Source organism: Durio zibethinus, chromosome 26, assembly GCF_047325235.1.
Source record: "Durio zibethinus cultivar Kanyao isolate XHJ-2024 chromosome 26, ASM4732523v1, whole genome shotgun sequence".
Taxonomy (NCBI): Eukaryota; Viridiplantae; Streptophyta; class Magnoliopsida; order Malvales; family Malvaceae; genus Durio; species Durio zibethinus.
In genome coordinates this window covers 13226393-13253729 of record NC_143187.1, presented here as the reverse complement: position 1 = coordinate 13253729, position 27337 = coordinate 13226393, and the positions used below count along the sequence as shown (strand labels likewise).

Here is a 27337-nt window from a genome sequence, read left to right as displayed (position 1 = left end):
TAACTTCGAGTAATGTTGCAGGTGGTATCTGACTTTCTGATTTTTTAGGTGGTATCTGATTTTTTGAAATTGAAGGAAAAGATTAGGAGAAAAGATAAAGATGAAAAATCCTTAAAAAAGAAAAAGTTGAACTGTCCTCGGGGACACAACAGAACTCGTAGATGAGAGTGTCTAGTGTTTTTGAACAGAGCCGTTGGATAAGAATTTAGTGGGGGGGTGGGTCAACAACTGTAGAATGTTGTTGGGTTGGTCTGGCAGACGAAAATGGGTTTGATCCAAGGGCTCAGAATTCTTCATTTATCTTATCGGTTTCACATTAACGGCGTCCATATTTTACTCACTAATCCCATTCACATTTTTAGCAACGAAAATAAGATGATACACAACTGTCAAATGACATCACATAATTCGGAACCAGAAGAAAACAGAACTTTTTGGTTTCCCCATTGATAATGGATTTAATCCGTGGAGACTTGTGAACTATCCAAGTTTTTATTAATAACTCTTTGATTAAGATATTTATATATATATAAAAGAAGTCAATTTGGGAGACCAAAAAGAGCACAAGACCCAAATTGAGGAATTAAAATAACCGGTAAAATTAAAGATCTAAAATTTTCTTAAGTAACACAATTCCTTCATGTATAAAAATGTAACAAGTATACTATTCTTATAAAATCGTGACTATTCTCATGGAGTCAGCTCTAGTTTTGAATCACATTGACCAATGAAATTTCATTTACTTACATATACTTAATTGTTGAGACTTGATATTAACTTTGTGTGAAACTAAAGCATCAAATTTAACTACTAAAATAAAGAGATATAAAATTAATAACTATTGTACAAATACAAATTATAATATAAATAATATTATATTGATTAAACAATAATATAAACAATAATTGATTAAAAAAATAAAACCTCCTTTTTTATTTTATTTTATTTTTTTTGAGGATCATCAATGCCAGGAAAAAATTGGTGGCATAAAGAGAAATGAATCTTCTCTTTTGCTCAAACTTGTGAATGGCAGAATAGAAAAAGCGGAAAAAGGAGATCGAAATGATTTTAAGAGAACAGAACAAAGACAAAAGGTGAAGGGTGTAGGGGGGAGAGAAGTGAAAAGCTAAGAGTACTGGTTCCTGTCATGGAACTGATACCCTGCCGACCTAAAAACTATAGGAGCATAGGAATATGCCTTTCAAATTTTCAACAGGAGCATAACATAAATAATCAATCATCTAAAAATCTAAAAGCTGAAAACAGACAGCTCTATATATTTTACTGACAACAATTAAAGCAAACAGATATAGAGATACCGGTCCCAATCAAAAGGTTGAGTGAGAAGAGAAGAACGTCAGTAATAACGCTAACAAGTCAACATTTTCATGATGATTTCTTAACTTGGAGATGCAAACTTATAGTTTAGTAGTATTCTTCAGTCATCATTATTATTAACTTTTAAAAGTGGATGGATTGATTTATGGGCTATCCATCCAAATTTCAAATGTGGGAAACCCCCAAAAGAAGAAAACGTTGAATTGCTGGAAAGGTTAAAACATTTGGGCTTTAAGCTTGGGCTCGGTCGTAAAAAACAAAGGGATATAGTGAGTGGCCTAACACTAACAGAGGCCAGGGGGCAGGGAGGCGTGTTCTAATCACCGGGAGACGCGAAGAAATTCATGGCGCAAGTTCTAAACCTAAACCCTCTCGCCTCAACCTTTGGCTCCTATTCACTCACCGCTGCCCGCAATCAAAATGTTGACCGAAACTGGAGCTCTCTGCTGCACAATCTCAAATGTAACGGCAGATTTTATTGCCTTTTCTCAGATAATCGCAGAGAGGTAACACCAGAATTCTACGTTTACCAAACCTTATCTTGTTTTTATTGTTTTTCTATTTTATTTTGGATTACTTCATGTTTTTGTCTGCTAAGAAACGAATAAAGATTTTGGTTTGTCAGGTTGGAAATTGGAGGTCTATCATTTTGTAGCTGATAGTTTCCTTGTTAGAATGAATATTGATAAAGCTAGATATCGACAACAATTAATTAGTATTCTATTTGCTGTTCTGTAGTTCATGTAACTGACTTCAAAGTATGATGATTTTTTTCATGTTTAATGATTCATTTTCCTGATTAGACATATCTTTGCCATGTGTATGGTTTCAGGAAGAAGCTAGAAAAGCATTAGAAAGTGCACTTGGCGGAAAGAAAAATGAATTTGAGAAGTGGAACAAAGAAATTAAAAGAAGAGAAGAAGCAGGTCGTGGGGATGGTGCTGGTGCTGGTGTTGGTGCTGATGGTGGTGGTGGAGGTTGGTTTGGATGGGGTGGAAGATTTGGTCCGTCCAATGGTGACCATTTTTGGCAAGAAGCTCAACAAACAAGTCTAGCTATTTTGGGTATTATTGTCACGGTATGATTACTGTAGAAAAATAAAAAATAAAATTGTGTGAAAAATTAAGAGTAAAATTGAATATTTATTGAAAAACTGCTCTTGAAGAATTTTACAAGCACTTTAGATTTATATACAACTAATTGGTGGGTAAATTAGGAAACTAAATCTTCCTAAAACTAATCTTATAATTAAGGAATTGTCTATCCTAATTTTTTATCCTTAATTCTAGGGATACAAATACTTAATTCTAGATATATAAATATAAATATACAGATTACAAGATTGCAACTAAGTGTAAATAAGTGTTTTCCCAAACTCCCTTTCAAGCTGGTGAATATGTGGTTTTCATTCTCAACTTAGAAATAATTTCTTGAAATATTACACTACTAAGATCTTTAGTCAATACATTTGCAAGTTGACCTTTGGTTGATACATACGGTGTACAAATCAACCCAATATCTAGTTTCTCCTTTATCAAACATCGGTCTACTTCAATGTGTTTTGTTTTGTCATGTTGCATGGGATTGTGTGCAATGCTTATTACAGACTTGTTATCACAGTAGAGTCTTATTGTTCCATCTCACTTGATCTTCAAGTCTTCTAGGATAATCTTTAACCATAGTAGTTCATAAATTCCTTGAGCCATTGCTCTAAACTTTGCTTCAACACTTGATCTTGCCATCACATTCTGTTTTTTACTCTTCCAAGTCACAAGATTACCACATAAGAAAGTGCAATAGCCTGAGGTGAATCTTTTATCAGTTACTAAATCTGCATAATCCGTGTCTGTATATGCGTCTAGAATCAGCCATGAATTTCTTTTGAATAAGATATCTCTCCCAGGATTGGCTTTCAAATAGTACAATACATAGGAGATAGCATGTAGGTGCACTTCTTTAGAACTATGCAGAAATTAACTTATCACACTCATAACATATGCTATATCAGGTCTAGTATGTGAGAGATAAATGAGTCTTCCAAGTAATCTTTGGTACATCTCTCTATCTACAGCAGTATCTTCATTAACTTCTTCAAGTTTATGATTAGGATCTATAGAGGTATTTGCAGGTTTACATGTGAGCTTCCTAATTTTCTTCAAAAGATCCATCATATATTTCTATTGTGAGATGAAAATACCATGTCGTGAGTGTGCTACTTCAATTCCTAGGAAGTACTTTAATCTTCCTAACCTTTTTATCTCAAATTCTCTAGCTAAACATTGTTTTAGAGATTTTCTCTCTTTTACATCATCTCCGGTTACAATTATGTAATCAACATACACTAATAGAACTGTGACTCTCCCTTCTCCTTGAATCAGAGTGCTTGATAAACAATGTGTGATCTCCTTAACTCTGGTTATATCCCATTGCTAGCATCGCTTTGGCAAATCTCCTGAACCAAGCTCTAGGAGATTGTTTAATGCCATATAAAGCCTTTTTTAGTTTGCATACTTTGTTTGCTTCTAGATAACCTTCATATATATTTCTTCTTTGAAATTACCATATAGAAAAGCATTCTTTATATCAAATTGTTGAAGTTGCCAATTGTAATTTGCAGTCAATGATAACAAAATCCCAATCAAATTCATCTTGACAACTGGAGCAAAAGTTTTCTGATAATCCACTTTATAAGTTTGAGTGTAGTCCTTAGCCACCAACCTAGCTTTATATCTTTCAACAGTAACATCTACCTTGTATTTTACCATGGAAATCTATTTACACCTAACTGGATTTTTTCCTTTAGGCAACTCTACTAGTTATCATGTCTTAGTTTTTTCTAAGGTCTCTATTTTTATTTTCATGGCTTGCCTTCATTTCTCATTGGATAATGCCTCTAATGATGTAGTTGGAATAAAAATAGTATTTAGGCTCATAAGAAAATTTTTATAGGATGGTGAGAATTTTTCAAATGACACAAAATTAGAGATTGGGTATAGTGGATGCTTAGTATGGTCCATTTTCTAATGGCAATAGGCAGATCATAATCACTAGTTATAGTTTTAGGAGATTTATGCTCATTTTGAGAAACAGAGTCAAATACTGTAGTTACTTCATTTCCAGAGTTAGGATTAGGTTCTTGGACTTGGACTGGTTCAAGATTTGGAACTTTCCTTCTTGAGTACACCTGTAATTCCTTCATAGAATCAAGAATAATATTATCTTTTGTCACATCTTCTGTGTTAGGAATAGGTTCAGACTCAAATTCAGTATTTGATTTTGACTCAAAAGAAACAGGTTTAGAGTTCGAAGAATTAATGGGTGAAAATGTTGAAGAGGAGGACAAGTCAAGTAAAAAGAAGTCTTTATCTTTATCTTACATGAATGAAGTTTTCTCCTGAAGATAAGGTTGAGTAAAAAATGGTTTACTTTCTTCAAAAGTGACATCTGCAGACACATAATTTTTTGGTAGGAGGATGATAGCACTTATACTCTTTCTGAGTTGATGAATACCCCACAAAAATGCACTTAATTGCTTTAGGATTCAACTTCCTCTTATTATGATTGTGGACATGAATAAATGATGGACAATCAAATATTCTAGGTGTGAGGTTGTTTGTGGTATTAAAGTTGGGATAGAATGGTGAGAGTAGTTTCATAAGGATTTAAATCTCAAAACCCTTAAAGGTAACCTATTTATAATATTTGTGGCAGTGAGAACAACTTCCCCTCAATAAGATTTGAGTTTATTTGCTTGAAAAAGTAAAACTTGGGTTGTGGCTAGTAAATTGTTGTTTTTCTTTTTTGTCACTCCATTATGCTATGGAGTATTAACACAAAATGACTCATGGATAATCCTCTCCTTTTGGAAATAAGTAAATAAACTTTGGTTGAAATAGTCTCTTGCATTATCAGACATAATCTCTTGATTTTCACTCCAAATTGATTTTGGATCATGTTTTGGAAACTTAAAATCACATTATTCACATCTGATTTTGATTTAAGTAAAAATTTTCAAAAGACCCTAGTAAAATCATCTATGAAAGAAACAAATCATCTTGCACCAGAAATATTAAGAATTGTAGAAGGACCTTATATGTCACTATGAATTAAGTAAAAAGGGGTAAAACTTCTTTTATTGCTAACTAGAAAAAACACACGTTTATGCTTTGCAAGTTCACAGACATCACCATAAAAATTTTTGGCATTTAATTCTTTGAACAAAGAAGGAAACATGTTTTTCAAAGTTCCAAAAGAAGGATGTCTAAGACAAAATGATAAAGATAGATTTTGTCTTTATTGGGAGATTTTTCATAAAAAAATGACAAAAGTAAACTATTCTAGAGATTATTTGTGTTGTTTGATGTCTCAAGATAGTATAATTTATTCTTTTTCTTAGCAAGTTCAATCCTCATCTCCGAACTCTAGTCTTGAAATTCACAATAGGAAGGATAATAAGTCACTTTGCAGTTCATGTCTTTGGTATATTTTTGTATAGATATCAGATTAGTAGACAATCCAGGAATATGAAAAACATTTTTAAGAACAAACGATGGATTAATTTGAATATCTCCTAATCCTGCCACTATAGTAAGTGAACCATCTGCAACAATTTTCTTATTACTATGACATAGGGTATATGTACTAAATTTTTGTGAGGAATGTGTCATATGATTTGTGGCTCCTAAGTCAATGACCTAGAAGCTCGTAGTAGGCTTAATTAAGACATTTAATTCATGAGAACCAAAAACTTTACCTGAATTAGAGACCTTACCTAAAGAACATACCCCGGTAGATTTTTCAAGAATTTTCAATAGATTTCTTAGTTTCTCAATCTCTTTTTTGTTCTCGAAACTTTTGTAGTACTTTGTTGGTTTTACTAGTTGTCACTTCTTCAAATCAGGTAGTAGTTCAAATCAGGTAATAGTGGCAGATTTTGCTATTTCTGGCATAGTTATCTTTCTTAGGATTGAAATGAGTTTTGATAGTAAAGGTTTAACCAGCTACGATTTTAGGCAATGAAAGCCAAAGAAGGGAAAAATAAGATTGAAAGATATAACAAAATTTGGCTATGAAAGCTTGAAATAGAATTTAGCAATAAAGGTTGAAAAAATTTTCTTCCCAAGAAAAGCCTAAAGTTTTGATATAATGTGGAAAAACTAAAAAATAAAACTACATGGAAAACTAAGAGTAAAACTAAATGTATATTGAAAAATTGCTCTTGAAGAATTATACAAGCACCTTAGGTTTATATACAACTAATTAGTGGGTAAACTAAGAAACTAAATCTTCTTAAAACTGATTCTATAATTGAGAGATTGTCTATCCTAATTTTTTGTTCTTAATTCTAAAGATACAAATATAAATATATAGATTACAAGATTACAACCAGCTGTAAATAAATGTTTTCCCACAATTACTTTTCCATTTAGAAATGCTTTTACATATCATTATGCATAAGTAGGCCGTGTCCCCATCCCTACTACTCCATTAGTTTCGAGCAGGCCATAACATTGACAATTGACATTGTTCTTTGCTGCATTTGCAGTATCTCATAATTGCAAAGGGCAAATTGTTGTTGGCTGTCATATTCAATCCATTACTTTATGCTTTGCGTGGAACAAGAGATGGTTTCACCTATGTAACATCAAGAATCCTGGGAAAGAGTTATGTAGATGGTCCTGCTGATTCTTATAATATGTTAAAGAGGGAAGCACATGGTCATGTTTCTGCTAAAGAGAGTGTTTTGAAAAAATGGGGAAGCAATTAAAATTTTCTTGCAGGTTTGGATATCGCTTCTCTGTTCTTAATGTCACTTGTGTGGCAATGATTATTGCATTTCAATTGTAGTATCCAGAAACACCTTTCCATTTTGTGAAAGTTAATGAATGAGATGGAAATTGAAAGGTCATTAAGAGTTTATGCGTCTCTTCTCTTTACTGAATTCACTGGATTTCTGAAATTTAAACGCTCCTGTCACGGGATTTTTTTAAAATGAGTTTTACTTCCCAGCAGCACCTTGAACAGCTAATGAATCCAAAATATTGTTTGTTTATAAACATTGAAATGCATTCAGAATTCTCCTCTTAATTTCTTTCCCCCTTCTGTAGACACTTAAGGGTTGTCTTCACAAGATACTTAGTGTGAAAATTACTTTAGTTCATTCTTTCCACAAGGTTACTATTTGAATTCCTTGCCAACAAAACACTTTGGAAAATAGAAGTGAGATGATTTGTTGAAATAGCTTTCTGCTTCAGCATAATCAGTTAATCTAGAACATAATGGCAGACTCATGTCAATTGTGTAAAACATGCTGAAATTCAGCACTCTTTGACCCAAGATTCTCTTGACATGTTGTATTTGATTACTTGAGCATAGCTCATGTCCAACCTACTCAATTGTGACTTAATTCTGAACATCCTGTAAATCTTGCTGAAATCAAAACTCTGCAGTATCTGCATTATAGCGGGAGAATTGTTTATGATTTCAGCACTATTCTGAACATTTATAGTATTTGACTCTTGGTTGCTTTTAGAACTTAATACGGGATGGAGAGCCATGGCAGTTATTTTACCATCATTGAAGCCGTGATTTCCCATGTTTTATTGTTAGACATAGGACTAGTACTTCATAATTGGGGCTATTGCTGTTATGTTCTGTTTGCCATTCTTAAGTTACCGGTAGACCACCAATATTAATGTCCACGTGCTAGAATTGCAGCAGAGGGAAGCATGGAGTCAGACAGTCAGTTGCTCAGCTCAAAATCTCCTGTTAGGTAGGGCAAGAATGCGGCGTCACATTTAAGCTAGTTACTCGTGTTCTTCATAATTCTATTATGATGACATAACCACCTCTCTCTTGGTCGAAGAATCCGATGAAATTTGTACTGGTTTTTTGTTGTAGCGTTCAGTTTTGAAGGACAAATTAATATATTCTTGAATTCATTGGTTGGAACCTGAATTCCTCCATCAATGGAGGTGTTGAGTGAATGAAACAGAAGGAGAAGAGTGAGAGAGGGATGGAAGAAACGTGCAGAAAGCATTTGTTGTAATTATTTGTTTTGCTTAAATAATTTATTACAATATTTCACCAAGTTAAAGAAGTAAAGAGGGCAGAGAGATTCTTTGCTCAATAATAATTATGCATTATAAATTGAGTCTTTTCTGGAACAATGCATAATTGATTCTGCTGACAATGAATTAGATTAAATTAAATTAAATTACATGAAGCGGAGCATTTTCGCGTGAATTAGGCGTAATCATACAGCGGGTCCTTTCAATTAATCCTGTCATTCATCAATTATTTCAGTAACCTCTAGAAATAGTCAAATTGAATCCGAATCATAAAATTTCATGGTCATCAACATGATCACCTTAAATTTTAACAACTTGAAATTGAGATCGAGACTTAAGAGCTGAAAGCACTAAAATGAAACTATTGAATTGTCACTCGTGTAACTCTCACGGGTGTGAAACATCAAAGCAAATGGATTTAGATTTTCCTCGAAACTCTTGTCTCTATATTAATTTCAAAGAATTGGTATTCTGAAGTCATGGAAGCACCTTTGACAACTTATGCCAAGGGGTGCAACTTCCAAGTACGACATATAATTCAGAACGACCAACGACCAGTGAAAGACTCGAAAAGGTCATTCAGCGTACAAAAAGCCTGAAACTGAGTGCCTACTGTCATCCGAGGTACTTTTTTTTTCCTTATTCCAATCATTATATTTGTGAGAAGAGGTCAAAAGGCGTCTATCATCCAGCCAATCCTAGGCTAGCTAGGCTCTCTCTCTCTCTCTCTCGCTCTATTTGTTTCTTGTTTTCAAGTGTGTCCTGTTAAATAAGAAACTAATTGAAAAGCAAATCCTCGAATCGTGGTCTTCGTAGAAGCCAGTGCAGGAGTGACCTTCACGATCTCGCCACCTCTCTCCTTTATTTGATACATAACTTCGGATCACCACATGACCCTTTCCTCGAGTGTTTGAACTTTCCTAAGCAACCCATCTCTCTTTCTTGCTATCCATTCCTCTCTTTCTTTTTCTTGGTCTCTTTTCTTGTTTGAAGGGTTATCCTATTCCTTTGGTGGGTTTTCTTGATATTTGGTTTCTGTTTACCTTTCTGGGATTCTTTGACCCAAAATAACATCTTTTAATACTACTTTTTTTTTTTTTTAATTGGGGTTCCCTCATCTTTGTTGTTTTCTTCCAAGATTCTTCCTAGTGGGGTTTTTTTTTAGCTTCTCTTTTCTGTTCTTGTTGCGTTTTTGCGCTACTCTGTTAGTTACTATTATATTTTGGTGAGTGAGTTCAGCCTCTTTCTCTTGCATTAGCTCTTTTTTTTTTTTTTCTGTTGTACTGTTGAAGGGTGTTGATGTCTTTGGCGGTTGGTGAGGATTCAAGTTCCAAAAACATGGGGTTTGACAAGGATGGGAGAGATGATAGTGAAGCTTCTGAGACGAAAACAGCATCAAAGATGCCTCCTAACGAAGAAAACGTTGAAGAAAATCACGCTGAAATTAATAGAAAAGCAAGCGAGAGTTCTCTTTGTCCTACTGAAGATGAATATGATGACGAAGAGAGGAAGATTGAGTTGGGCCCTCAGTGCACCCTTAAAGAACAATTCGAAAAGGATAAGGTTGGTTGGTTTGTCTCTTTGTTCATATTTCAGTTTCAGTTTCAGTTTTTTTTTTTTTTTAATTCTCTTTTCCTTTGTCTTTCATTGGTTATCAACGTATCTTTCTTTTCTTTGAAATATTGTTAATGTCTAATCTTCTGTGTCTTCTGGTGGAATATGAGGATTCAGGATGACGAGAGCTTGAGGAGGTGGAAGGAACAACTTCTTGGAACTTTGGATTTCGAGTCCGTTGGAGGTTTGAGTTCTTTTACTACATCTCTCTCGTCTTTCATTTCTATTCCTTGATACTTGACGAAATTTATATGGTCTAATTTTTCCATTATAATCGTATATGGGTCATGATGGAGTTTATTTTGGAACTTTGGACTAGATTCCTCTGTCTCTTCATTGAGTTTTCATGGAATGAAAACTGATCTCAAACTGAATGTTCAAGGTTTTAGCTAGCTAGTAATCATTCTAAAGAAGCTTACCAATTCTCTTTTGGCATTGTGGGTAAAATATCTTGAATATAAACCCCTGACCTCAAAAACTCTAGATTGGTACTCGATACATCACAATTGCACTCTTGGTAAGCTAAAGAAATGGATGCAAGATCAATTTGTTTGTGTTTAATATTGAATTTCAGCAACTTGTCATGCAGTTTTCTGCTGATTATATTGGTTCTCACTCTCAGATGTATTATCAGCAAATGTTCTTTAAATTTTAAATTTCTGCTAGTTAATCTTAGGATGAATTATGTATTCTCGAACAAATATGTTTGTAATTTCGTTGTCGTAAGCTCTTTGACAGTTATCTTAAAATTGTAGAGCATAGGGTAAAACCGCCATCTCCTCAGTAGTTTCCTGCTTTGTTGTCTCTTTCTTGTTTCATCCTGCGAGAGTATATATGCATTTCCTTGGGGAAATACCCCACCTGCAAACCATTAAAAAACTAAGGGAAAAAGAAAGGTTCCAATGAACTGGCTTTCTTTGTATCCTGACATTTTCTGCTATTGTTTATGATGGTATAGAAAATCTCGAACCAGAGGTTAAGATCCTGAGCCTTGCAATCAAATCACCTGGTAGACCTGATATGGTACTTCCAATTCCGGAGGACGGAAAGCCCAAAGGTTTGTGGTTTACCTTAAAAGAAGGTAGCAAATACAGCCTGCAATTCACATTCCAAGTGAGCAATAACATTGTATCCGGCCTCAAGTACACTAATACGGTTTGGAAAACTGGTGTCAAGGGTAATTCATCTCTCTCTTTCTCTCTCATATGAAAGAATTATGCTCTTTTATATAATCTTTGGATCAATGTTCTTCACCATGAATTCCTGAAACAGTGGATAGCACCAAAGAGATGATTGGAACCTTCAGTCCCCAGGCAGAGCCATTTACGCATGAAATATGTGAAGAAACAACTCCATCTGGAATGTTTGCTCGAGGAAATTATTCAGCTAAAAGTAAGGTAAAATCGACAATAGTTTTATAGTCTCATTAGTCTTTTTACAAAGTAATTGCACCAAATGATTTATAAGGGGGGAAAATGCAAAAGCATTTGAAGTGGTTCCAAACATTTTGATTTGTATGAATCTGGTTTGCTGTTGCTTTTACCCGAACAAGCTTAAGACTTGATTTGCTATTATTACTTGATTCTCTTGTTAGACGGTGTCTCTTATAATAGTGTAGCCCATGCAGTCGTTTTCTTTGAAAACTAAGAAACGAGGAAACCCATGATTTTTCAAGATACAAGTTTAATGAGCCAGGCTTTTGAGATTCAAATTTGTGGGTCATATGATGTTCTAAACATGAAACTGTAGACACCTTTTGCACCATCTTAAGACTACGCATATAAGCCTTACTGATCCATTTCCATTACTCTTTTCTCTGTTTGCAGTTTGCTGACGACGACAACAAATGCTACTTGGAGATTAACTACACTTTTGACATCCGTAAAGAATGGCTATCATAAACCACACACGAATTTCCAGTGTCATTGCTTTGCGTCGAGCCCATTGTTTGCCAAGTCTCCTTTAGATGAGCCATAGTTTCATTTTCTTTTTTCTTATTTGCCATCCATATCCTGTGTGAGACTGATCATCTACACTATGAAGAGAGATTTAATCAAAATTTTCTGTTTTCCCTGAGCCCGGGTTGCAGCAGTAGGAATCGATTAATAAAAAGTTAAGCTGTTGACCTTCCTTCCAGGTTGATCACTTGGGAACCGCCGTGCTAATCTTGCATTGTGTTAAACTTTATATCTGCCATTGGAGCAACCAGCTTTGTAATGGACAATGAAAAGTTGAAACTTTAAAGGGTTCGTTCCATAATTACATATTTGTTTTTTCTCTCACTGTGAAAGTTAAAAGTTACAGAAACCATGTCCCTTTTAACTTTATTATGTTCCATATTTTGTTCCCGACCAAGGAGTACTAATATTTTTCTTTCTTTTCTTTTCCAATGGTTTCATTTGGCATCCCCAAAATCAGGGGCCTGTTATTTGGGTGTGTTTGTGTGGTTTGAGATGTTAAATTTTGCTGAATTTGGATGGGAAATTTTCAAATTCAAATTTTTTTTTGAAATTTTCAATTTTTATTTTTTCAAATAAAATAATTTTATTCTAAAACTTTAAAAAATTTTCTACAAATAAAATTCTTCCTTAAAAAAATGCATCATTACAATTTTAATAAAAAATTTCAAACAACCAAAGTTAAATCCACTTCTTCTATTTGGATTGAGATTTTAACGGTGCCCAACCAACAGATCAGCGCAATTCAAAGCCCAATTTTAAAAAAGGCCTAGGCTTCACCTGTGACCAAATCTATCTATATATTTGATTGGGTTGGACGGATTGGATAATCAAGTTTCGCTCAACGCCCGATCTTACCGCCTTGGATAATCAACGTGTAGAAGTCTGCTACTCTATTCTCTCGTGGTTGTGTCCTCGAAATGTCGACGGCCGGCGACAATTTGGAGTGACTGATTAACTTGAGCTTTTTACATGGAGAAGAAAATTCTCTATCAGGTTAGCCATTAAACAATGTTCTCTAAGTTATTTATTTCTGTTAATGTATACTATTTTTATTTTTGCTGCTGAAATTATTTTGTTGAAAAACCTGGATAATCATTGTAGAATCTCCTTATATATAAATTCCTTTTAACGCATTTTATTTTCTGGCTGATTAAAATCGTATAAATTAAATCACGAATTAGATAAAAAAAAAACAAAAAAAAAGAACTTTCGTGTTTATTTTGCTGCTACGTTTTTCTGGTACTCGATAAGAACCCTAGTTAGTTGGCTATGGATTTTCCTGTTCTTTTTTCAGCATCCAAAAGAAATGGCTTTTATTTGTTTTAGGTAAATAAATGCAATAGAAGATCTTAGGAGAATTTAATTTAATTGATGAAAGCTATTGTGCTTTGACAGTAGAAACTGAGAGACTGAAGGAGGGAAAAAAGATGAAAGCAAATAGAGAAGATGGTAATAGTGTAGACATGGAAGGAGACACTAAACGTCAGAAAGCTGCGGATGGGCCATCTTCACCTTCTGAAGAGCCACTTGTACCTTATAATGATGATGAAGATGATGAAGGGAGGGGATTGAATCATATTGGCTGTGGAGAAGAAGATGCTCAAAGAGTTGAAAGTGAAGAAGATGACAACAATGATGATGGTGATGATCCATATGGGCAAGGATCAATGCTAGAGAAGCCAAATCGCCAGGTTGAAGTACGAAGAGACTGCCCTTACCTTGATACTGTTAACCGCCAGGTAAATAACTTTATCTTAAGTGTTGAAATTTGAATGGTTACGTAAACTGTCAATTGCATGGTATTATTTTTCTTTCTAGATTTGTCAAATGGTTAATAACTTCGGTTTTACAGGTGCTGGATTTTGATTTTGAGAAGTTTTGTTCAGTCTCTTTGTCAAATTTGAATGTGTATGCATGCCTGGTCTGTGGTAAGTATTACCAAGGAAGAGGGAAGAAGTCCCATGCTTATACTCATAGTCTAGAAGCAGGACATCATGTCTACATCAATCTTCGAACAGAGAAGGTGTATTGTCTCCCTGATGGATATGAAATTAATGACCCATCATTGGATGATATACGCCATGTTCTAAATCCAAGGTTTGCTGATATTCACTTTATTGCTTTTACTTTTTAGCTTCTTCTGTCCCTGCTCATGCATGCAGATAAGCATTTGCATCATATCATTCTCTGGATATCTAGCTTGTGTGCAGTTTGTGCCGTAATGTACTGTGATTATCTAGCTTGCACTGCGGTATGTTTTCTTTAGAGCTTTTAGTTAACAAGTTAAAAAGATTTTGTGATCTACAGTACCTTTAGTGGTTGATATTTGCATATGGTTTCCTTTCAATTTTTTCAATTTTCCTTTGGTAATAAAAATTCTTCACTTTCAAAAATTACAATTTTTTCTTGGGCTCCATGTTTGCAGATTTTCCAGAGCACAAGTTGAGCAACTTGACAAGAACAAGCAATGGTCTAGAGCACTTGATGGTTCAGATTACCTTCCAGGAATGGTAATCATCTTTGTTCCCAAATTCAAGGGTGCATATTTTTTATCAGTGTTTGAAAGTTTTTCCTTATTTTTTTGTGCTAACATGATCTCGTTATTTGTGTGAATTTTCAGGTGGGATTGAATAATATTCAAAAGACTGATTTTGTCAATGTAACCATTCAATCTTTAATGAGAGCTACTCCCTTAAGGAACTTTTTCCTTATCCCTGAAAATTACCAGCACTGTAGATCTCCACTTGTTCATCGATTTGGAGAACTCACACGGAAGATTTGGCATGCTCGAAACTTTAAAGGACAGGTTAGATCATGCTTCTAGTATTTCAAGATTATTGTCATGGAACACATTGGATTCATAGTTTTACAAATTACTTGTGTCAACAGGTGAGCCCTCATGAGTTTCTACAAGCAGTTATGAAAGCCAGTAAAAAACGGTTTCGAATAGGTGCGCAGTCTGAGCCGGTTGAATTCATGTCATGGCTTCTTAATACACTGCATGCAGATCTTAGAACTTCAAAGAAAAGTAGCAGTGTCATCCATAAGTGCTTTCAGGTTCTAATTAAAACCTTGCATTTCATGCTTTACCATCTTGTTTAAGTCATTTTTACTGTGCTTATTTTACACTTTGGTATTAATAGGGGGAACTGGAGGTTGTAAAAGAGACACAGAACAAAGCTATTGCTGAGAAGAAAGAAAGTGGAGGGGAACAGAATGGACCTCCAAAGATTACGGATGGTGTAATTGAGAATAATAATGTTGCTGCTGAAACTTACAGAATGCCGTTTCTAATGCTTGGATTGGATTTGCCTGAACCACCTCTTTTCAAAGATGTGATGGAGAAAAATATAATACCTCAGGTAGTTTACATACTTTGTGGGGTTTTTCCAAAGATGTGATGGAGAAAAATATAATACCTTAGGTAGTTTACGTATTTCTCTTTAATTTTTCAACACGGGTAGGAAAGTATTAAAAAGAATATTGCTTGCTAGCTTCAATGAGAAGGGATGGCAATGGATCAGGTCGAGGTGGGTTTTAGCTCAACCTGACCCTTTAATATCAATATCCAAACTTGACTTGATATTAAAATGTTTTTTTCATATTCGACTTGACTTGATATGCATATTTATAAATTGACCCGACTCTAAATTAATTTAATAATTTGAATTTAGTATAATATTCATAAAATATTATCTTGTAATATAAATTTTATCTTAATTATACATAAATATAATATTTTTATTAAGTTAATATCTTAAATTGAAGTATTAAATAATAATTTTATTAATATAATACATATGTAAATATAAAATTAAATAAATAATAAAAAATATATTTTATATATATTCAGGTTAGGCTTATGTTACCTAAAACTCGATTTCAACCCAAATCTAACCTCAGACAAGAAAACCCAATGAACCTCATATTTAAAAAAAACTCGACTCTATTGGATCGGGATAGGACAAAGCTTGTCAGATGCAGATAATTTTGTCATCCTTAACAATGAGGTTGGTTTCTTGCATGATTCAAATTGTAAACTAATATGTTAGAATGGAATTTTTTTACTCTATTTTTTCTTCTTTTGACTGCTATTTAAGTTCTCTTATACCCTCCTCTCCACTCTTTTTCTTCCATGTTATGCACCTTGAGTGACTTTTTAACGGTTACTAAACATGCAAAAACAGCAGAGTTAAACCCATATCCATCTGACATTGTAGGCCCTTGCAACCTGTAATATATAAACTTTATTATCAGGTATGTGACATGGTATTTTAAGTCTAGATGATAATTTTGATGACGTGCACTAAAGAGGTGCTATGAATGTTAATAGAAGCTTATGCAAGTCGATGTTGATTGTACTAAAAAGCCAAATCCTTTGGTTGGCTCTGTTGATCAGACAGAAGGAAAATGCCATTATGAAATAAACTTGGAGTGGCAACCAGCAAGGGATTTATGATTTGTGATGCTTTTATTGGATCGAGATTAATTTTATTTATAATTTTGTTTTAGGTTCCTTTGTTTAATATACTGAAGAAGTTTGATGGTGAGACTGTGACAACAACTGTTCGTCCTCCAGCAAGGATGAGATATCGAGTCACCAGATTGCCACAGTACTTGATACTTCACATGCGCCGCTTTACTAAGAATAATTTTTTCAGAGAAAAGAACTTAACATTAGGTGAGTTTTATGTTCTTGCACATATAAGAATTTGTTTGATCAGTCTCTGGAATGTAATCACTATATCTCGTGGGATCTAGCCTGGTTTTTGTCACTTTATCCTACGTGTTTCCCTTCTGCAGTGAACTTTCCCGTGAAAAACCTAGAGTTGAAGGACTACATTCCTCTGCCAGCACCAAACAAAGAGAATGAAAGGTTGCGCTCCAAGTATGATCTAATTGCCAATATTGTTCATGACGGTAAGCCTGATGAGGGGTTCTACAGGGTCTTTGTACAGCGGAAGTCGGAAGAACTATGGTAATTTTCCAAATAATTTTGCATTTAAGTGAGTGAAAGGCTATAAATAGTGTATGATGCTTCTGAAATTCATGTTTTGCAGGTATGAGATGCAAGATCTGCATGTTTCTGAAACACTTCCTCAGATGGTTGCATTATCTGAAGCTTATATGCAGATATACGAGCAGCAACAGTAGGATAGAAAATTCAATCAACTGATGATACTGATGGTTTAGGATTACTTGGTGTTGGGTCTTTAAGTCAGCTTTTGCAAATGGTTGATGTGTCGTTGAAGATAGAAAAAAATACGCTTCCAAAGCGACTGATTTGCAGTTATGAAGCTGGTTCTGCCCTCGTTCAAGGAACAATTAACACACTATTTTGCTATTTTGGAGAAACATAAAAAGTGCCAATCTCAGCTTTCAGTTTCATTTGGGATGTAATCCTCTCTTTCCAAGAGATACTGATCTTTGTAGAGGGTCCTGAGAGTTGGCCCAAGTTTGCAAGAATTCATTATCCATTTAAAAAGAAGAAACGACTGAAATTTTACTTTCGGTGGAAACCCAAATTCCTTTTACCTACATAGAAAGATCCTCCAATTTTGAGCCAACTTGAAAAGACAAAAAAACACACAAAATGATTAAAATCTGGATCGCCCGCTTACGGTCATAGTGCAGCAACGGCTCATCAAGACTGTCATCCCATTTATGCAAATGTCAAGGGTCAAAATTAGGCGAGGTTATGATTTTTTTTTTTCAAAGAAAAATTGATTTTTAATGTAATTTTCTGATTTTTAAAGTAGAAATAAAAAGAATTATTGGTGCAACTGAACGAAAAGAGATTCTATTTACACTTATTGTTTATTCTTCACTTTTTTTCAAATTATTTTTAAATAAAATTATTTAATTATATTTTTTTCTCGTAACATCTTTTTATATTTAAATTTTTAGATTTGTAATCCGAAAGTTCTTAAAATTTGTTGAATTTACATATTCCAAAATTTTAAAAAAATTTTGGATTTATTATATATTTGAAAGTTTAAAAATTTTTATAAAATATTGTTTTTGTACTGATTTTTTTCTCAAAATTAAATATAACTTTTTAAAAAATTTTTAGGTATATTTTTTGATAAATTATATAACTTATTAAAAAAATATATTTATAAGTTATATAATTTATAAAAATACATATAAAAAGTTTTAAATTTTAAATGAAAAAATAATTAATTTTTTTAAAAAAAGAAACAAAAAATATGTAAAAAAAATGTGTTTAGAACCACCCCTAAATAAATCAGGACCCAGTCATTATTGTCCAAAGTATCCTGAATGATTTAAACGAATCAAAACATCAGACACATGCCCAAGGAATGGGTCCTTTAGCTGGTTAAGCTTAAGGGTTAAGAAACAGTCAACTGTTTGTTCTCCTGAATCCCGTCACATCTCATCTAGATTCTAGAACTGTGTAAAACTTTGTCCCATATACCTCCCATCATTACTCAGAGAAAAAAAAAAAACGTTGCTCCTCACGGTCGACAAGACAGAATTTCAGCCATTGACTTGTCAAAAAATCAATACCAGCAGTATAAAATCGAAACATGGCTTAATCTTTGTTCCATATTAATGTCCCTACCTCGTAGAATGCGATGCCAAAAGTTTAACCGCCCATGGTTTAGCCATTTTAGTTTCAACTTTTAGGAGGTGACACAGATTGTCCATTGCGTTGCCATTCAAGCATAGTTCACATCCCCCTCTCTACCTAATAATTCACATTCAGCCACAAAAAATTTCTACTACTCTCTCTCAGACTTCACCGACGGCTTAAAAATTAGGAAGAGCAGAAGGGAAAAGGGTGAGAAGTAGATAGCTTGGAAGTGAAAGAAATGGAGAGCGGAGAAATGAACAACTTCTTGAAGGTTTGGCTCTCCGTTATAATTTCTCTATTCTACTGCTACTTTATAGGTAAGATAATCCCTAAAGGAATTGCGCGGCTTCTTTGTTTGGTACCAATTGTTTGCCTATTTGTCTTAGTTCCGCTCAATCTCTCCTCCATACATCTAGGAGGTACCACCGCTTTCTTCATCGCTTGGCTTGCTAATTTCAAGCTCTTGCTTTTCGCCTTCGGTAAAGGCCCTTTATCATCCCCATCACTCTCTTTAGCTCATTTTCTGGCAATTGCTTGTTTGCCCATCAAAATCCAACAAAACTCATCTCCTAAATCTCATCTAAATGGCCATAACAAAGAAATCCCTGGTCCGACCAAGCCTAAAAAAGGCCATCAAACACCTATAAACTATGCAGTAAAAATTCTTCTGCTTGCTTTGTTGCTTCGTGTATATGACTATAGCGAGTATATCCACCCCACCATCATGCTGGTTCTGTATTCTTTTCACATTTACTTTGTTTTAGAGATTATCCTGGCTATGGTGGCAGCCCTGGCTCGACTGCTGTTGGGTCTTGAGCTGGAGCAACAGTTCAATGAACCGTATCTCTCCACCTCACTGCAAGATTTCTGGGGCAGAAGATGGAACATAATGGTAACTAATATTCTACGACCGACAGTATACGAACCCGTTCTCAACATATGTGTTCGTTTCGTTGGTCGTAAATGGGCTCCAATTCCCGCAGTTTTCGGGACTTTTCTCGTGTCGGCCCTCATGCACGAGCTGATTTTCTGTTACCTGGGACGCGTGAGGCCCACGTGGGAAATCACGTGGTTCTTTCTTCTCCATGGAGCGTGTTTGATGACGGAGATTGCTCTGAAGAAGGCGTTAGGGCATAAGTGGGGTTTGCCCAGGGTGGTTGCTACTCCATTGACCGTTGGATTCGTCATGCTTTCTGGCTTCTGGCTCTTCTTTCCGCAGCTTCTACGTTGTAGAGTTGATGAAAGGGCGATTGGAGAGTACGCTGCAATGGGCGCGTTCCTTAAGAACTTTAGCGCGCTAATTTTCAATACTTTCCAGTTTCAACGCTAAACTGGTAGACGGCTTTTTTTTCTTTTAATTATTAAAAATACATTGTGGCATGCATTTTTTTTTTAAATATTTACTAAAAAAATGTCGTCGGCATGAAATCGATATCAACTGATTTAATTTGATCGCTCAGCATAAACTAAAGGTGTTTTTTTATGTACTCCATGGCCATGGAAGGTGTTGTTATTGGTGCCTTTGACCACACTTCTCCACATTTAAGTATTTTTTAGAATGGAACAGAAGCTAGGATTTTGTATTGCAATAATTATTTTTTTATTAACTTGATTTGAAAAATAATTATAAATACCAATATTGTATTATTCAAGGTTTACGAGTCTAATGACCACCAATAAAAATCATATAAAACTTATGACAAAAGCCTCGTTTCAACATTTGCGGCATTTCTATTAGAAAATCACTTAGAAACATATTTTCATAGAAAATGATTTCCCCATATTACCCATTTTCTTGTGGCATCAATTATTATATTGTTGGCATTTACCCTTACTTTGTTTCTTTTTTTCTTTTTTTTATTTTTTCTTTTGAAAAGGTTCCCTTTGGTTGAAGAGAGTAATTATCACTACAAGAAATTTGACATATAGTGACACTTAAAAAAGCATCAGTAAAATCTTAAAATCTGTCAATATAACCCCATAAATCCTATACAATAGTCAAAATGTATATTTCAACAAATTTTTAACCGTTAATATATTTTTTGTCGGTATAGATATATACTGACAATTTTTAAGATATCAAAATAACTTATAGAGATATACTTATAGTTCAAGATCGTTCGTAAATGAATATCTGTTGGTATAGTATCTGTTGTGTGTTCTACCATTATATTTTTTAGCAACGGTTAATACCCGTTAGTATAGACTTGTATGTTTTAATTTTTTTTTACTTATACCGACAGTTAATGGTCATCAATATAAACTTTTAATTTTTTGACCTATATCAACGGTTAGCGGCCATCAATATAGACTTATATGTTTTAATTTTTTTGACCTATATTGATACTTAGTATCTGTCAGTATAGACTTATATTTTTTTAATTTTTTTTATCTATATCGATGGTTAGAGACTATCAGTATAGAATTGTATACTTTAATTTTCTTACTTTTAACGACGGTTAGAGATTGTCAGTATAGACTTATATGTTTTAATTTCTTTATTATATTTTGATGATTATTAATATCGCCTGAAATATTTTAACGATCAAGTGCGTCAGTATGAATGTTAATATGTTGGTAAATTTTTAAAAAAATTATATTTTTAATTATTAATATTAATTTATTTATAATCATAATATGATATATTTTCATATAAACAAAAAAAAAAATACAATAGAGCAAAAGATATTTAATAACATTAAAACTACAAGTAAATTATTTATAATCCACAAACTTAGTATAAGTAAAAAATTAAAGTCATTGCACCAAGTCTGATAAAACAAACATCGGTAAAACAAACATAGATAAAGAGTTACACTACCTTACCCTAAAAAATATAATCATAAGTTTGCACTATCAGACACCTAAAGATCTTTTAATCATCTTAAAACTTCAATAGAACTTTGAACAAGATAATCTTAAAAAATCTATAAACGAACAAACAATTACAAAATCACCTCAATAAGAAAAAAATATACATGCTAGTATTATAAGGCCTTTTCAAAACTAAAATATTTTAATTCATACAAAATATCACAAGTCTTGAAAAAGTTAACAAGTGTAGCTAAATCATATAATTAACAAGTTCAATAAACCCAGCTCACTAACAGTATTCAATATACCAAACAAGCATCATAAAACATAATAGCCTTATTTCAACAAAGTGCATAACATCCAAAAAAAAATCAAATCCCCTTACAAACATAATGTTTCGAGTAAATAAACAACTTCTTAAAATAAATAATCCTATCATAGATTTCTACAAAAAAAACATCTACATAGCATAAAAAAATTCAATTAGAATTCTTGTAAATTATCTTATATATGTAGAATGTAAGAAAGTAATCATCCATTCATATACCATTAGAAATAATTTTATAAACACATTATTCATTCATATATACATAAAATAATCATCCATTTATATATCAGCAAAAATAATTTTATAAACATCTTATTCATTAGTGGAATGCATGAATGAACAAGAAATAATCTAATTTGCATGTGTCATCTCCTCATTCTTTTAATTTAATGTCAAACAATAACTTAATGGAACTAACCTAAGATTATTTTAGTCAACAGAACTATCATTAAATAAATATTTACATCATATAGAAGCCTTTTTTTTTTTAAAAAAAAAAAGCCTTCTTAAAGAAAAAAAGTGCAGGCTTTAAATCATAGTATAATTTAATGATTATGGCAAAGATGATGGGTAATATTTTAATATCACAACTACATGATTCAAAACCTATATTCAAAATTGATTTTGGCATTCTATCTAAGAAATAAGTATCAAGCAAAGCATTTTCACATATATATCATGTGATGACAAGCTTACCATTTTTATTTTCATTAGGTTGATAACTTGAATTTCAAGAATGATAGTTTTCACGCGTGATTTCTAGGGCACTACCAACATCAAGAACCTAAACTTAATTCAAAAAAAATTTCAATAAGGTTCAAGATTCATGAGCAAGATGATAATTTACATATATATATATATATATATATATAAACTAAAATAGATGTTATATATACCTTTCTATTCACCATGTGAGCAACAGTATTCAAAATATCCATATTCTCATTAGAAAATTATCTTTTAAGTACTGATAAGACAGTACTTAAAGTTTCTTTCAAGTCTTTAATTTTAGCCTTCAACTCTTGTACCTTTTCTTTATGTTGAACCAATTCAGAAGATGATGGATCATATTATTTAGATGAAGTAGATATTGTACCCATGCAACGAACATGCCTTTTCTCTTCGGTCTTTTAACTTTTGTATAAACATCATTTTTTCATAAACTCTCTTTAGAATTCTGAGCACTAGTTTCACTCAAACCTTGTTTCATGAGTTCTTAAAATTGTAAACAAACATTTTAGTATAAAGAAATTAAACATAAGTAAAAATAAGTAACAATTAAATTAAATATCATAATTTTAGCTGCCTTGTCATTCATAACACTTTCATCTTTACGTGTATGAGAAAGAATATACACTTCAGCATGTGATGGTGAAATTTCATTAGCTTCTTGTTTCTACAAAGTTACAATATTAATTATTGTAATGAAAAAATCGCACATATAAAAAGTAACTTCATATTCATTTAACTGAATGCGATAAGGAAAATTGATATATGTATCAAGGTTTGAATGATCCTTGAGAATGATTTTGTTCTTATGCAATGAGGCTCATCTAATTTTGAACAGTTTGTTTTATTTGTCTCACTTTATTTTTTTAAACAAATAAATGAAAAAATATATATTATAATAATTTTGTAATTATTAGTCAACCAATGTGCAACAAAAAACAGAGATTGATTTTTGTCTACTTGAGAATCATCAATCTTTACAGCCATTTATTCTGATGTCTTGTGTTCATCATAAAATTTAGACTTCAATTCATTCTTCCATTGCCTTCACTTAGTACCCATGTTTCTTAGTGCCTAAAACTTAATTTTTTGAAATATTTTTTCATCAATGAGCTCATCAGAATCAGATTTATAAAATTCAAACTTTGATTACAATTTAAAAAATGTAATTGGAAAGAAAATGTCAATATATATTATATGAATTGTTACTATTATTAACTAGAAACTAAAAGATTATTGTCATGGCATTAGCTAACAACTAAAATATTATGATATTGATACCTCTAATGTTTTTCACATTTCTTCTTTCTTATCATCCCATATTTCATGCCAATTTGTATAATTAATTGGTGCAAAGCTAGGCATTCTGACCATGCTACCAATGAATCGAGATAAAGAGTAAGATTCATCATCAATAGCTATAGCATCATCATTGACCTTAACAACAACATGCTCTTTTTTTCCAAATCCTAAATATCAACCATATGTGTAGGACCTCGAGCTTTTTTATGTTGAACATTTCCTACATAGAAAAATTACATGTAAAGAAAACAATTAAATTCATTAAAACTTGTAATTGTACAATATTATAACACATAAAGAATTGTACTAACAGAATATAATATTTTTATACCTAAATTATGTTCAACTTGTTCATCATGATCTTCATTATTTATAGATTGAGAAATTGATTTTTTAGATTCTTATAGAGGCTCATGTTGTGAAGCTTCTGGATCTACAGGCATATGTTATTTTTCAAATTGTGTTTGCAGTTAAAAATTAGAGGCACGATTTACCCTAGTGATATTCAATCATCTACGTTTTGCCATCTCAAGTCTAATAATACACAAAAATACTAAGTACAATATAACAGAGAATTTGATAGTGACAAACCATATAAAGCACAAAGTACAATTTAATATATTACGTAATCACACAAAATTAAGTAATTCAAGCTAGTAACACAAAAATAAAATATTAGTGAACTATGTTTTACATTGTAAAACTTGAACAACAATTAAAGCTATTACATAGAATTAAAACATGTCTTGCGGATTATGTTCATCTATAGAATCATCTTCTACATGCTTATTTTCTATCTTTTATATGACCTCAATTTTTTCATCATCAATTTTACTTCAAACCCAATTTGAAGTACCCTGTATGCCATCAAATTCAACATGGATTTCTCCATTTTCTTACTCTCTATATTAGGATGATTCATCACCCATATCAAATACATTTCTAAGTTTTACATGCTTGACAAGAACCCAACCATTATATCTTTCATCTTTCACATAAAAAACTTTCTTAGCTTGTGATGCCAAGATAAAGAGATCATGAACCAAATTAGTTCCATTATGAGCTAAATATGAAAAATTCACAAAAATGAAACCAAATTTATCCTTATTGCAACCTCTATTTATATCAATTTAATCATATTTAAATAATACAACTTTCATTCTATTAGTATAATTTAACTGAATGATGTCTTTTAAAATCCCATAATAGTTAACTTTTTCTTCAATAAATTATGCATCTCTTGTACTTGCATAACTCATCATCTTAGTTGTTACAATAAACCCACTATTTTGAGTTTTCAAATATCTCTCATGTGCCTTGGTATGAAATCTAAAATTATTAACGATATAAGTAGTGTATTTCTTAACAGTATCAATTGGACCATGATCAAGCCATCTAAGTTGATCTGTGATATTTGCATCTCTTTATTGATCCAAGTTGACAACCTATCCAATTTCATATTTGCTTAAAATAATAATATAACTATAAAAATTTTAATTACATATTCCAAACCATGATGTGTGACTTACATGATCACAAAACTAATCATGAAAATTTTTACTTTACAACTTTTGTATCTCATATAGCATAAGTCAACGAGATCGATTACACCTCTAATAAATTGCTCATGCTTTCTACTTTAAAAAAAAATTCTTAGAAAACTATACAATATACTACAAAAAAAATTATCAAATATAATATGCATGTAGATAAGTAATCCTACTTTATAAAAGGAGTAACCTCAGCAGTATTAAATAGCATATATCGATGTGATTGAATCAAAGTTATAGCATCAAGTACAATTCGTGAAACCTTTTTACGCTTGTTAACATTAAAACATTTACATTTTAATGTTCCCAACAGTTTTTCTATAGTAGAAATAATGGATATTTCTTCCTTTACAAATGGATTCTTGTCTTTATTTCGGATGGGTTGATTAAAAATAATTTTCATCCCATCAAAGTATCTTAAACAAAAAGTTATGCATTCATTTGCTAAGTATCCTTCTGTAATTGAACCTTCAGGACAAGCTCTATTGCGTATATATGATTTAAGAGTATGAAAAAATCTATGTAAATGGAAGTTCAATAAAAAAAGATCATTAGCAAACATCATAGTTGAAATTTAAGTAAAAAAATCTATAACACTTTAAGATATATCTCTTAATAGGATACATCCATTGATAAATGATTGGACCGGTAATTTTTGTTTCATTTGCCAAATGGATAACTAAATATACCATTATTGTGAAAAGGATAAAGGAAAAATCTTTTCCATTTCACATAATATTGATGTAGCTCGAGACTCCAGTAATTTAAGTTTATGTTTTTTGAGAACTTTAGAACAAAGTTATTTAAAAATTTAAAAAAGGTACATAAATTAATAAGAACCAAGCATACTTTATCGGGTAAAGACCATTGTATTGCTATAAGAAAAAATCTTGCATTAAAAGATGACAATCATAACTTTTGAGCCCTATTAGCTTCTATTGTTTAAGTTATACACAACATGAGATATTTGAAGAGTATTCATCTAAAATTTTTATTTTTTAAAAAATCTTTAAAAAAGAATTTTTTTTCAATTAAGCTCATTTGATATGGAGCTCGAGGCAAGTATTAGGTGTTAGCACTAAGACAAGTCTTTGGATGAAGAACACTCATTATACCTATTTTCACAAGGTCAAGTCATGCTTTGTAATTGTCCTTTGACTTTTTTTCTTACCCAATCAATAATGTGAACAAAATACTATTCTTATTCTATAACCCATCTTGATTATCATTCCATTGTTTCAACTATCTCAACACTTCACTCTCAGATGGTGGTGAATGAGCACTTCTAAATTCTCGAGTTTCATCAAATGAGTTTTTATCATTTCGAAACCTATGATTAGGTTGTAACCACCTACAATGGCACATATAACAATACTTTCTACCATGTTATAACCACTTAGATGCATAATCAAATCCACAACAAGGACATGTATACTTTTCCTTAGTACTCCACTAAGACAAATTGGCATATGCAAAAAAGTCATTAATGGACCAAATTAATGTTGCAAGTAATTGAAAGTTTTAATTTTTTGAGACATCAAAGGTCTAAACATTAACTTTCCAAAGTTCCTACAACATTTTTACCAAAGGTTGTAAGTATATATCTATATTGTTTTCAAGACCTTTTAGACCAGGAATAAGTAAAGAAAGAATAAAGTTTGGTTATTTCATGCATATCCATAAAGGCAAGTTATAAGGTATCAATATAACAGGCCAAGTGCTATGTGTCATACTCATAGTTTTAAATGGGTTAAAACCATTAGAAGCCAATCCCAAGCGAATATTATGATGGTCAAAGAAAAACTCAGAATATCGAGAATCTAATTCTTTCCAAGTTAGAGAATCTGTAGGATGTCTTACACGTCCATCCTTAGTACATTTATATTCATTTCAAGTTATCAAGAAAGTAGTTTTTGAAGACATGAATAACCTTTGTAGTCTTGGAATTAAAGGAAACCAATGCAAAATCTTAGCAACTTTTTTCTTTTTTTCTAATACTATATCTTAGGGATCACTTTTTACATCATTCAAGT

The 27337-nt window shown here is 32.4% G+C and overlaps 4 protein-coding genes across 6 annotated transcripts; all 4 read left to right on the top strand.

Moving 5' to 3' along the window:
- Window positions 1-1577: 1577 nt before the first annotated feature.
- On the top strand, window positions 1578-7255 carry LOC111275256 (uncharacterized). The gene is made up of 3 exons (XM_022860464.2): window positions 1578-1844; window positions 2171-2416; window positions 6884-7255. The coding sequence occupies exons 1-3, from the start codon at window positions 1683-1685 to the stop codon at window positions 7103-7105; spliced, it is 630 nt and encodes a 209-aa protein (XP_022716199.1). The 5' UTR covers window positions 1578-1682; the 3' UTR covers window positions 7106-7255.
- A 1828-nt stretch (window positions 7256-9083) lies between these two features.
- On the top strand, window positions 9084-12304 carry LOC111275254 (rho GDP-dissociation inhibitor 1-like). 2 transcript variants are annotated; one of them, XM_022860463.2, is made up of 5 exons: window positions 9084-9971; window positions 10140-10206; window positions 10981-11199; window positions 11295-11414; window positions 11849-12304. In XM_022860463.2, the coding sequence occupies exons 1-5, from the start codon at window positions 9708-9710 to the stop codon at window positions 11854-11856; spliced, it is 678 nt and encodes a 225-aa protein (XP_022716198.1). In that variant the 5' UTR covers window positions 9084-9707; the 3' UTR covers window positions 11857-12304. The 2 variants fall into 2 exon arrangements, with proteins under 2 accessions (XP_022716198.1, XP_022716197.1); XM_022860462.2 differs by having other exon boundaries at window positions 9107-9971; window positions 11295-11419.
- A 504-nt stretch (window positions 12305-12808) lies between these two features.
- LOC111275253 (uncharacterized) lies at window positions 12809-17493 on the top strand. Of its 2 annotated transcripts, none has more exons than XM_022860460.2 (10): window positions 12809-12976; window positions 13382-13722; window positions 13836-14080; window positions 14409-14493; window positions 14604-14789; window positions 14873-15040; window positions 15127-15345; window positions 16496-16664; window positions 16787-16961; window positions 17044-17493. In XM_022860460.2, exons 2-10 carry the CDS (start codon window positions 13411-13413, stop codon window positions 17135-17137), a joined length of 1653 nt encoding a protein of 550 aa, XP_022716195.2. In that variant the 5' UTR covers window positions 12809-12976; window positions 13382-13410; the 3' UTR covers window positions 17138-17493. The 2 variants fall into 2 exon arrangements, with proteins under 2 accessions (XP_022716195.2, XP_022716194.2); XM_022860459.2 differs by having other exon boundaries at window positions 13379-13722.
- A 1057-nt stretch (window positions 17494-18550) lies between these two features.
- LOC111274052 (acyl-CoA--sterol O-acyltransferase 1-like) lies at window positions 18551-20289 on the top strand. The gene has a single exon (XM_022858709.2). It carries the CDS (start codon window positions 18820-18822, stop codon window positions 19909-19911), a length of 1092 nt encoding a protein of 363 aa, XP_022714444.2. The 5' UTR covers window positions 18551-18819; the 3' UTR covers window positions 19912-20289.
- The last annotated feature ends 7048 nt before the right edge of the window (window positions 20290-27337 follow it).

What these genes read in the sequence shown, in the direction of transcription:
- LOC111275256 (XM_022860464.2), top strand. Translation starts at nt 1,683, where the DNA reads ATGGCGCAAGTTCTAAACCTAAACCCTCTCGCCTCAACCTTTGGCTCC. An exon ending in TCTCAGATAATCGCAGAGAG is followed by an intron (nt 1,845 to 2,170) that starts GTAACACCAGAA and finishes GTATGGTTTCAG; the next exon opens with GAAGAAGCTAGAAAAGCATT. An exon ending in TTTTGGGTATTATTGTCACG is followed by an intron (nt 2,417 to 6,883) that starts GTATGATTACTG and finishes CTGCATTTGCAG; the next exon opens with TATCTCATAATTGCAAAGGG.
- LOC111275254 (XM_022860462.2), top strand. Translation starts at nt 9,708, where the DNA reads ATGTCTTTGGCGGTTGGTGAGGATTCAAGTTCCAAAAACATGGGGTTT. An exon ending in AACAATTCGAAAAGGATAAG is followed by an intron (nt 9,972 to 10,139) that starts GTTGGTTGGTTT and finishes ATGAGGATTCAG; the next exon opens with GATGACGAGAGCTTGAGGAG. An exon ending in ATTATTCAGCTAAAAGTAAG is followed by an intron (nt 11,420 to 11,848) that starts GTAAAATCGACA and finishes CTCTGTTTGCAG; the next exon opens with TTTGCTGACGACGACAACAA.
- LOC111275253 (XM_022860460.2), top strand. Translation starts at nt 13,411, where the DNA reads ATGAAAGCAAATAGAGAAGATGGTAATAGTGTAGACATGGAAGGAGAC. An exon ending in CGCCATGTTCTAAATCCAAG is followed by an intron (nt 14,081 to 14,408) that starts GTTTGCTGATAT and finishes CCATGTTTGCAG; the next exon opens with ATTTTCCAGAGCACAAGTTG. An exon ending in AGAAAAATATAATACCTCAG is followed by an intron (nt 15,346 to 16,495) that starts GTAGTTTACATA and finishes ATTTTGTTTTAG; the next exon opens with GTTCCTTTGTTTAATATACT.
- LOC111274052 (XM_022858709.2), top strand. Translation starts at nt 18,820, where the DNA reads ATGGAGAGCGGAGAAATGAACAACTTCTTGAAGGTTTGGCTCTCCGTT.